This window comes from Oryza sativa, chromosome 6, assembly GCF_034140825.1.
Source record: "Oryza sativa Japonica Group chromosome 6, ASM3414082v1".
Classification (NCBI taxonomy): Eukaryota; Viridiplantae; Streptophyta; class Magnoliopsida; order Poales; family Poaceae; genus Oryza; species Oryza sativa.
In genome coordinates this window covers 26,398,228-26,410,327 of record NC_089040.1, presented here as the reverse complement: position 1 = coordinate 26,410,327, position 12,100 = coordinate 26,398,228, and the positions used below count along the sequence as shown (strand labels likewise).

General features: G+C 42.1%; 1 protein-coding gene across 1 annotated transcript; it reads right to left on the bottom strand.

Annotated features, from left to right (window-relative positions):
- Positions 1-533: 533 nt before the first annotated feature.
- LOC9267232 (uncharacterized) lies at positions 534-4,826 on the bottom strand. The gene is made up of 2 exons (XM_015788468.3): positions 4,501-4,826; positions 534-3,685 (listed from the first exon to the last, which is right to left on the bottom strand). Exon 2 carries the CDS (start codon positions 3,603-3,605, stop codon positions 903-905), a length of 2,703 nt encoding a protein of 900 aa, XP_015643954.1. The 5' UTR covers positions 3,606-3,685; positions 4,501-4,826; the 3' UTR covers positions 534-902.
- Between the last annotated feature and the right edge of the window lie 7,274 nt (positions 4,827-12,100).

The following is a 12,100-nucleotide window of genomic DNA, read 5'->3' as shown; positions in this document are numbered from 1 at the left end:
TGTCCAAGAGTTTTAGGAGATATTAGCAAATAACTAGCTTTTATCTCCCCTGTTGCTACTCGAATTTGAAGTAAGCTTTAATTAACTTATCGGTTTTGAGCGAATCAGCGAGTCGTACTACTCTGGTAGATAGATAATCTTCTAGTACCTATGTAATGCGAACTGTTAAGTTATAAATCTTTCCCTTTTTTTGAGAAAGAGAGGATCACCTCTCCCATTTCAATACAGAAATGAGAATAATACTGTCAGTTATTACAATACCAAAAGGAAGAACCTTCTACCGTGATGCAGCAAACAACCTTCTACATCATACATCCAATCTAACGGTAAGCAACTATCAGCGGATTCCATACAACATCAAGAGACAAAAAAGGCAAGTTAAATCTACATGAATACATCAAATCAAGTGGGAATTAATTCTTTTGTTTATGCCATTTCACATTGGATTCTAATAAGTACAATTACTTCAGCACATGCTACAAGATTGGGTATACTTAATTACATTAAGGAACCCAGTTAAGACAACAAAAAAAAAAGGACAAACTGGAAGCATTTCATCTATTAATTATAAGTTCTACAATGATATACATAAATTCAGCTTTCCGTACAGTGGTTTGGCTATATGAAGACTACTAAAAGAAGCTACGTTCACAAAGAACCAAATCTGCACAAGGTATTCAGCTGCCAACAATGTCCATGGCAAGTCAACATCTCTGAAATCTAACTAGTAGCTGGCCTTATTCAGTTCTCTGTGGTATGTCTTCCAACCTAATAGAACTGGGACCTATTTTTAGGTGCCAAAAATACTCCAGAATGTCCAAGGTACCACAGCAAGCGGTACATTGAACAAACCAAATAAATAAAACAACAAAAATCGATTACAATTGCGACAAACATCATACCTAGCGACGTGGGTACAGATCCCAACCTAAGTCTGGCTCTTTTCGCTTCAATACTGGCACCCCAGAGCTGCCACCCTGTGACATGTTACCCATGCGCTCGTCCACAAACATGGTCTGACCTTGGAAAGACACAGGCCAATAGCTTGCACCTTCCCTACGTGCACCTTCATATGACCTTCCATAGTTGAGATCCATGCTGGGATGAAAATAGCTCAATTCACTAGAGGGTGGGATTGCTCTGCTGCCGAGAGATGGATGAGATGTGCCCACTCCTAAGTTTGGCACCGTTGGTACACCGAAACCTGGCAATGGAGGTATAACTGGCGTGCCCTTTGCATCAACCATATAAGGAACAGTCCCTGGTGCATAGAAAGGTGACGGGAAAGACAAAGCAGAATGAGACGAATAGCTGACAACACTATAATCAGGGGGTGTATGCCCGTAAGATTGCATAGACCTTGCAGGATCTCTTGATTCCACACTTGGCCCAAGAAAGTTATGCTCATTTTGATGGCTATGTTCCTTCTGTCCAAGAACTATTCTCTTGCCCAGAATTGTCACTGCAGAATGGTCTGACACATCCCTCCCAGAAGTCTTGACAGAGGACTCATCTGCACCTCGTAAAAAGCCATCCACGATTGGTGTGTTGTCATTCAAGTCAAAGTTCCTTACTGCAGGTTGCCTTGAAGATGAAGAGGAAGAAGGGTGACTCCAATCGCCATTACATTGTTGTCGATTCCAAAATGATGGTACATTACTTGTGGTGATTGCAGCTTCCTCATCGTCACATGGACAATTAAGGTCAAGTTCAAGGCTATTCAGGCCAACAGTTGCAGAGGCATCCTTTCGCACTATGTCAGAAGAAAGCGGAAGGATGGCTGCTGAAAGTGGTTCACCAGCAGTAGCATTGTCACTTTCAGAAACATTCAAGTCAAACAGAGCATTGCCTGTTCTCTGTGAAGAGGCAGATACTGATTTCTCTCCATCGGGAGTACACCGAGGAGAAGCCGGTCGAAAAGCACTGGTGGCTGCAGAACCTTTCCATCCCAGTTCACCTTCAAAGTGCAATCGAGCTGGGAATACAGATGAGGTTCTTGAGGCAGCCACAGCTATAGGTGTTGATAAATTAATTGAATTACTAAGCGTGGACTTCGTATGACAATCAACTTCCTCAGTGCACTGGTTTTCATTAAGATCAATGCCTCCCAGCTTCATGCTTCGCGTATGTTTTCTACTGAAAGTACCACTGTCATCCGTGATGCCTGAACCATCCTCCTTCATAGATGAGGAACTTCCTGAATCCTCCCCTGTAGTGGAGGATTTATTATCATTATCCGGTTCATCCATGGGCGGTTCAGGCTGCCGGCGTGCTTCTAAGTCGGGACTATCAGACCGTCTGGAATTAATATCAGGGGAACCACAAAATGGTCCCCTGTAGTCAATGACTTCCCGCTCTACCTCAATAGCAACCAGACGAGCTACTTCCAGTGCATCAGTATCATCATACTCAGCTAATGGTGTTGATGTATCTCCCTTTTCTGCTTTCGATTTCTTGTCTGCTGCCTTTGAGGAATCCCCAAAGCTCGTCATGCATCTCTTCAACCTCAATTCATTGACAGCGCCCTTTACATCTGTATCAGATGATGATGTAGGCCCCTCCTCTTTCCTTGTACTTTCATCATCTGATGAATCTTGCATGTCAAGGGGGGCTAGGTCCCAGCCTCCCACTGTATTCTTCTCAGAGTGTGGCATATCTTCCAAAAAGGATTCACCTTTCTTGATATCCACGCTAATAGAAACATTTTGGTCCTGCACATCCATTTTGTTACTAACAAATGGATTTTCTGGATTATTAGTCCCAGAAGACTTGGCCTCTGCAGTTCCATCTGGCAGTGAGACTTGTGCAGCACCACTTTTTGCATCATTGTTAGCAGAAGACTCCTCCGTCACAGGTACATTTTCTAAACCATTACGACATGCAAGTGATGGTACTGAGGGGTTCCCATCACCAATAATGGCATTTCCATCGGAGTTTGGGGGTATCATCACCAGCGACTGCTTCACTATATCACAGTTATCATTGGTCTGGGAGTGATTAGGCAAAGGAACACTCGAGCAGACCATCACCTCAGACTTCGACTTATCTCCTGCAATTGCAGCTTCATTTGCCCCACCAGACTCAGGTTTAGGTTCTGGGAGTTTGAGTTGATCTGGGTTCCGCTCTTTTGCTACCATGTCATGGACATCAGAAGTGCATTTCGGTACACTTCTCCATTTATGACAAAGCACTCCTGCCTTTTTGTTGATATCAGTATTGCTATGAGAAAGTAGATGCTCAACAGTATGCAGAACACCACAAGAAGTAATTTGTGCATTTTCAACTGGAAGACACTCCAGTGCAGACAATACTGCAACTATTAGGTCTTCTGCTGCATTGCTGATATCCTCACCACAGTTCTGAGCATCCTGAAGCCATTGATGGAGGAAACCGACACCATTTAGCTGAACAAAATGCTGAAGACACTCTTCATTTTTGGTGGACGCTAGAGTGTTTGCAGCCGTTGCACACTGCCTTATCAAGTCAGCGGTGTTAAGTTCAGCAGCACTTTTGAGCTTCTTGATCTCAGATACCAGTTCTCCAATTCGTGCTACAGTTGAAATGCCATCCTTCATCTCAGTAAGAGTAAAGAAATCCTCAAGCATCGTGCTTCTTGCACTAAGTCACTATACGGCTGCTTGAGTGCTAAACTGAGTGTTATCTGGTTTGATGGTTATATAACATCCTGAAATATGGAAAGCAGCTTGGCCATTAAAAAGTATTTTGGATCAACTTACCACAATTCAAATAACAGTATGAATCATGGTGAAGAAAACAGCTAAAAAAGATAATATCGAAAGTGTATCTAGGCAAAAGAAGAAAAAAGAATATATGAGCAGAAGTGCAAGCAGCAGCACCCTTTATCTCTAGGAATAATTGCATGTGCATAACCCAATAAGGCATTAGTTTTAGTTAATTGCATAGGATATAATGAATGGCTTAGATCCTTATTTGGTCAAGACAATACAAGTATTGACTTTGAGTGTGTCCGTATATGCCACTGACAAAAAGATGCCTAACATTTCTTAATTTACAGAACTACGTCCACTGCTCAGAGCTCAGTAATTCTTTATCAGCAAATTCTAAAGAGTCATCTAATCGGTGCGTTCTACAGGCGGAGTAAGAAGTGCAAATTATGCCACAATTACACATGAATCACACATAAATCTAAGTGTAGTGTACTAGTGCAGTAAGCCACTAATAAGGAAGAAACACGCATCCACCAGAATCAACCGCAATTTCCCCGCTTATAACGAATAGCGCATCCAATCAGTAAATCATACACACAGGAGTAAATCGTACACATCGGCAAGTGAACTGCAAAAGGAATAAGCACAGATCAACACAAATCCCATAGGCACACGCGCGCGCACCGTCTCGAAACCAGCACGAAATGCGCATCCGCAAAATTCGCCCCCAAATCACACACCACCCCCGAAGGCCGAAACCCTAGAATCCATCGTGGAGGGGAAAGGTGCGTACGAGAAAGGGGAAACTCACCGTCAACGCCACAAGTCTCCACCACCCGACGGCGCAAGGGACTCCGCGGGGAGGAGCCCTCGCCGGGGCCGGAGTAGTCGTGTGGGGGGGGGGGGGGGGGCGGGGGGGGGCGGGGGGGTATAGACCTCGCACCCAGCTGGGGGGGTCGGAGGAGATGGCTCGCGCTGGTGTCGGGAAAGGCGGGGGGAAGGGGAGGGGGAGGGGAGGGGAGGGTCGCCGGAATCTTCGCCGGCGGTGGGGTGAGGAGGGGAAAGTGGAGGGAGGGAGGAGGAGAGGAGGGGGGGGTGGGGAATGAGGGGACGGATCTGTGAAGGTTCGACGTGGTGGTGTGGTGCGGTAGCGTAACTATGGGCGGGCGATGGCAAGGCGGGGTAATTTCGGGGCAAGCGGGTCGCGCCCGCGCGGCGCCGTACGTACGTTACGTACGCGAGTGAGTGTTGGTGTAGCGCCGTTATAGGTTGACCACCACGGCGTGCATATTTATGCTCCGTGTGCTACCAGCTGCTCCTTCCGTTTTACTGTCTCCGTCCCATACTACTTCTCACTTTGAGTTTTTTTTTAAACTACGCAGTACAATACAAATACTCACAACACACGCGCTCACCCTTATAAATACACACACGCAAACTCTACCCTATTTGAGTTTTTGGTTGTACTCCCTCCATCCCATAATATAAGGGATTTTGAGTTTTTGCTTGTAACGTTTGACCACTCGTCTTATTCAAAAAATTTTGAAATTATTATTTATTTTATTTGTGACTTACTTTATTATCTACAGTACTTCAAGCACAACTTTTAGTTTTTTATATTTGCAAAAAAATTTTGAATAAGACGAGTGCTCAAACGTTGCAAGAAAAAACTCAAAATCCCTTATATTGTGGGACGAAGGGAGTAATTATTTGATCATTCGTCTTATTTACAAAATTTTAGAATTATTATTTATTTTATTTGTGACTTGTTTTATTATCAAATATACTCTAAGTATGACTTATCATTTTTTATATTTGTATTATTTTTATAAATAAAACGAATGGTCAAACGTTGTAAGTAAAAAGTCAAAGCGACAATTAATATAGGACGGAGGTAGTATATTCCAAGTTGTTTGATTTTTTTTCAAAATTTTTAGTTTAATTAAATTTATAAAAATAAGTAATATAATAGTATTTTTCAATATTAAACATATTATCAAAATATATTATAAAACTAATTTAATATTGTAAATATTCTATTAAAAAATATGAAAACAAAAAAAACCTAATACTAATACTAGCTCGAGCTCCGTTGCATCAGGTGTTCAGAACCACCCGTGGGCCATGGGCCCGAGGCCCATCCTGCTAGCCGGAATAAGTCCACTTTAACTCCCTTAACTAATGATCAAATCTGATTCGGATCTTTCAACTGCAATACTGGATATTTCTACCACTCAACTGTTCCACGCACAAAATAGGAGAGCCCATCACAGTCACGCAAAATTGGTGGGCAAGAAAGAAAAGAAACAACTTCTGCTTCACTCTCGTGAAACAAAAATAGGAGTAGTGTAGAATGTGTGCATGGGAATAGAGTGAAAACTATATGATCCGCTAGCGCACATATTGGCAATTAGCATGACTGGTTCGGTTACTGCCTCCTATGAATACGTAATAGGTTAACATTTCAGATGTATAATATGGTTTATAGTTACTAGTTTACACGTTCTTTCAATATCTCAACTCCTTTTCTATTTTATGTGACTTGTTTATATGAGATAGTGGAGTAAACCAGAGAGCCATTATTAGAAGGAGCGATACAGCAACACTGAATTTAATGCTCACATCTAAACGGCACGAGCAAGATTATAAATAGTAATAAGAAAAGAATTGGTTTTAAAAAATACTCGGCACGATCAGGTGGTTTATGAACTGGAGCAGCAGCAGCTCCTCTTCCCTACCAGCGGCAGCTTGTTAGCAGCAGCTCATCTTCCCTACCAGCGGCAGCTTGTTCTGCATCACGGGCGCTTCCTTCAGAAGGAGGAGCTGCCTCAACCTCAACAACGTGATTTCAGGCGCCATCATGCTCCCGAAGATGTGGCTCAAGAACCTCATCATGCTCGCCTACGTCTCGGCGATCAGGCTCGTCTCTTCGGTCGCACTGACGGCGCCGCTAGTCTGGGCCGGCATGGCCGATATGTGCTTCCACATGGCGGGCAGCAGCCTGTTGAACATGAACCGGGTTGCCCATCGCCCTCATCCTCTACTTCCTCTGCTTCGCCGGCCATGGCTTCTTCCTGACAGTGTACTCCTCGATGAAGTCCAAGAAGGATTTTCCCAAAATACACTTATTAAAATTTATTTATGTGTTGTTGATGGTAAGTTTACTAAAATTTGTGATAACAATTAACAATGTAAATTTAGAATTATGGTTAATGAAAAATGAAAAGTCAATGGTGAAATTAAATTAGCAACCGGTTTGGTAAGAATACAAACAGATTGTTTTTTTATTATATGCGTGCATGGAAGACGCACACACTCATAATTATTTTTTACAACTCGTATATCACTAATCATGCACAACATACTCGCACACCTCCTAATCATCATCGCTACTACGTTCTCATTATACTCACCACTGCATGGCCCTCATATGTTTTGTTGGCGCTCCCATCATATACCAGGTCTATATACATCGTGCAGATAAAATTTAAGCTAATAAGGTTATTTTGATCGTCCAATTAAAAGTAAAAATTAGGATCAGACGAAATCAACATTAAAATAACTTATTTTATTAAAATAAGTTGTACCATCCCTTAAAAAAAGTTGTACTACTTATAAATTTTGTAAAGTTATTTTACACTGATAGAGAATGGCGAGTGCAATACGAAATTAATGCCAAGTGCAACATACACAATTTAGCATTAATATTTTTTTGCATTATGACGAAATGCGCATCCGCAAAATTCGCCCCCAAATTGCACACCACCCCCGAAACCCTAGAATCCATCGGGAGGTAAAAGGGAAAGATGGGTACGAGAATGGGGAAACTCACCATCAACGCCACAAGTCTCCACCCAACGGCGCAAGGGACTCCGCGGGGGGAGCCCTCGCCGGGGCCGGAGTAGTCACAACTGACGATCCAGGGGGGTGAGTATAGACCTCGCACCCGGCTCGGGAGAGGGCCGCTCCTGGGGAAGTTGAAGGATATGGCTTGCGCTGGGGTCGGGAGAGGAGGGAAGGAGGGGAAGGGGAGGATCACCGGAATCTTCGCCAGCGGGGGGAGGAGGGGAAAGTGGGTGTGGGAGGGGGGGATTGCTGGCGGCGTCGCCCTCGCACGAATCGCGGGGAAAGGGAGGAGAGGAGGGGGTGGGGAATGATGGGACGGATCCGTGAAATGTTCGACGTGGTGTGGTGCGGTAGCGTAACTGTGGGCGATGGGAAGGCGGGGTAATTTCGGGCAAAAGGGTCGCGCCCGCGCAGGGCCGTACGTACACGAGTGCGTGTAGGTGTAGGGCCGTTAGAGGTTGACCACCACGACATGCATAAATATGCTCCGGCTGTGTTCGGGAGGTGAGGTTGGCAACTCACACAACCTTACCTCTCACGCACGCAAAACGGTGCGACGTGTTTTCTTATGCTTAATTAAGGATTTACTTATTTTTTTTAAAAAAAATATTAATATGGTTTTTTAAAGCAACTTTTCAATATAACTTTTTTGAAAAAAAACACACCGTTTAGCAGTTTAAAAAATATGCACGCGAAAAACGAGGAAGGTGAGTTGGGAAAGTTTGCGGAAATTAACCGTGTGCTACCCGCCACTCGCTCCGTTTTATATTACAAATCGTTTGATTTTTATCCAATGAGTAATATGTAATACTGTAGTATTTTTAATATAAAATAAACATATTATCAAAATATATTAATAAAACTAATTTGATATGGTAAATATCTTATTAAAAATATGAAAAAAAATCCTAGTACTGATAATAGCTCGAGCTCCTTTGCATAAGGAGTCAGGACCCCGCGGGCTGTGGACCCGAGGCCCATCCTGATAGCCAAAGCACGAAATAGGAGAGTCCATCACAGACACGCAAAGTTGGTGGGCAGCTTCACTCTCGTGAAAGAAAATTAGGTTATTGACAGTGTGGAATGTGTGCGTAGGAAAATGGTGAAAACTATATGATCCGCTAGCGCACTATTGGCCATTGGTATGGCTGGTTAGGTTACTGCCTCCTATAAGAGCAGGTATAATAGGAGGTTATAAGTCAGTTATAAACATATTTTAAAGAGATAAAATAGGAGAGAGAAGAGCAGCGGGCTACAGATCTGTAGACAGCTCCAGCACGGACTTCAAGACATAATGTGTGTATATAATGTGTGTATGACAGGTGGGATCAGGTATTAATAGTATAGTAAGCACTATTGTATGAATCGACTATTAAGGACCTGTTTGGCATAGCTCCAACTCCTAAATATTGCTCCAGGAGTTGAGTCTGGAGTGGAGTTGTGGAGCTGCCTAAACCCAGCTCCACAACTCTAGTACATTTTGTGAGAGAGCTCTACCCAACTCCACTCCTAGTTTTGGTGGAGCTAAAACTGTTTGGCTGAGCTCCAGCTCTAGGAGGGGTGGAGCTGGAGCTGGAGCTATGCCAAACAGGCCCTAAATTGGCTATAGATAAATTGGAGCTTGTTGTTGGCTATACTATTAAACTTGCTCTAAATACGTTACATGTTAACATGTAAGATGTATAATATGGTTTATAGTTATTAGTAGTAGTTTACAATTTCTTTCAATATCTCTCAACTTCTTTTCCATTTTATGTGATTTATTTTTATGAGATAGTGGAGTAAACCAAATAACCATGATTAAAAGGAGCGATACAATATCACTAAATTTGAAGCTCACATCTAAAAGGTGCAAGCAAGGTTATAAATAATAATAAGAAAATGATTGGTATTAAATTATACTAGTAAGAAGATATATGGCACGATGAGGTGGTTTACGATATGGAGCAGCAGCCACTCCTCTTTACTAGCGACGGCTCGTTCTGCATCATTGGCACTTCCTTCAGGAGGAGCTGCCTCAACCTCAACAACGTCATCTCAGGCATCTGCTCTCCGTGTCATATGCGGTAAGTGGCTCAGCCTTGCACTCTTCACCATGGTCGGCGCTATCTGCTTCTACACCGGCAAACTCATCGATCGCTGCATGTGCGCTGACCACTGCGTCAGAAGCTATCCGGACATCAGCCACCCAGTGCGAATTGTAAATTGAGATGGGGCTGTGTAAAAGCTGTATGACTGAAACAAACTAGAAATATATCGACAAAAGTATTTTTTAATGAAATCCAAATACGCATATGAACGGGAGAGAACACAATTATTTCTCCATTTCAACTTTTGTTGCTATAAAAAATATCCTTAACGATCTATAAATAAATAGGTATGGTCTGCAGAGAATGATCTACGAATAAAATTTATCTTGCTTAAGACCATTGGTATGGTCTACTTTAGCTAGTGAGGTAGCTTGCCTTGCCGCCAACTAGTTTTTCACTAATCAATGGTTAATTATATGTGTTAATCGCTAATTAGGTGCATGAATTAGAGGTTAATTATATGTGTTAATCGCTAATTAGGTGGGGTTGGTGTCCCAACCAGCCCCAAGAGTGGATCCGACACTGTGTCCATCTTGCCTACGATGGCCGTACCTAGCCTTCGCCGGCTACGGCTAGATGGCCATCGGCCTCGTCTTATAAGTCGAGCTCTACCTTGTCGCCATCAGCTTCCTCATCCTCGAGGGTGACAACATCGAGAAGCTCCTTCCTGGCACGGTGGTGAAGATCCTGGGGGTACCAGGTGTATGGGAAGCAGCTATTCATGCTCGCGGTGGGGCGCCATCATCCTCCTGACGACGTGGCTCAAGAACCTCAGCATGCCCGCCTATGACTCGGCGGTCGGGCTCATCTCGTTGGTGGTGCTGATTTTGATTTGTACCCGATTATTGTATTCGTGATTTACAAAAGAAAATGCAAAATTTGAAATAAGGGAATAGAACCGTGAGAGACTACCACCGGGAGTTTTAAATTTGTATGTTGTACGGTGGCATAGGCGAGTCTAGAGAAGATACAATTAAAAGGTTTTTACATGGGCTTGATTTAAAGTTTCAGCTTAGGCTTAAAAATAAAACACATAGCCATCTTTTTAGTTACTTTTGATACATGAGAATATTCTTGCGCCTTCTATTGTATATAACATCATGTAGGAAGGTAAAAGAAATTTTGAAGAAAAGAATAATAAAGCACCTAAATTAACTCAAGAGAGCATTTCAGGTAACTTAATTGATGTTCAACTAGACCAAGGTAGGAATAATTGTGTTATGCTACAATTGTCCACTAGTTATGCTATGTTAGAGCAACCTCTAGTGGAACGAATTTCTAATGTGCCTTTATCACAAGCTAAAAATTCAGATTGTGTTGATATTGATAATGCTTGTAATGAGGAAGAGTTGTGCAATGCTTAACTTATATACATGGCACAATTAGTGAAAGAACATGCTACTTCTATTTCTGAATATTTGGGTTCCACTCAAAATAAACGTGTCTTTGCTATTGCTAATGACTGAGAAGAGCTGCAATTATTGTCTTCTTTATGTACTTTAGGTTATATCGAATTTGACGTTCCTTGTGATCTAAATACCTTAGAGATGAAATTTTATGATTTTCTATGTTTTTCTTGGAATAGTTATCATGTCATTGGTAAATATAATAATAGAGGAGATTATATGGTGCATCGTGTTTATATATGTTCATATTTGAATACTCCTTTAAATATGGAAAAAATGTGAGAAACTAAATGGATCGTACAGCGTTGATGCTATTGGGATAAATTTACTTAACCTTGTTTTGAAGATCGATGACAATATTCAAGAAGGGGAGTGCTATGCACCATTAGATTCTATGGTCAAGTCTCACTATCTTTTTAAGACATGTCCATTAAGGTGAGTTCGTTTTTCGTGATGTAAATTGGATTTATATAGAACAAATGATGCTACACAATGATTGCTTGTTTGCTATTTTTTTCATGTGATCTCTCCTATGACGACAATTGCAACAAGAAATCGAGAACGGTTTCCAGACAAGAAGGAGGATGATGTGATCATCAAGTATATTCATACAACCAAGCATGAGAAATATAAAACATTGCAAAAGAATACATCGGATGAATGGAGGATCTAAAGATATTAAAGTCCAATGAGTTTTGGAATCCAGTTCAGCCTCCGGAGACAGCACTGACTTCAAACGGACCTAGCGCCTTCATATGGTCATGCCAACTCCGATTTGGATGATGTTGGACTTGATGGAAAGCTTATCTAATCAACTTTCAAATGCATCCAGTCTCATATCCAAATTCATTTTGAGTTAACGGGAATCGTCAAAACAAGACAGTGTTGTTGCTAAAACCGAACTTGGGCCTTGGGCTTTCTAATAGACTAGGCCCATCTCGAAAGTGTCTCCCTCTACCTCCACGAATCAGCACTAAACCCTATATCTATTTTCCTCTATAAATATTTATGTACACCCTCTAGAACAATTGGGTTTTGTTTAGTTGAATTTTGCTAAGTGTCATTCACC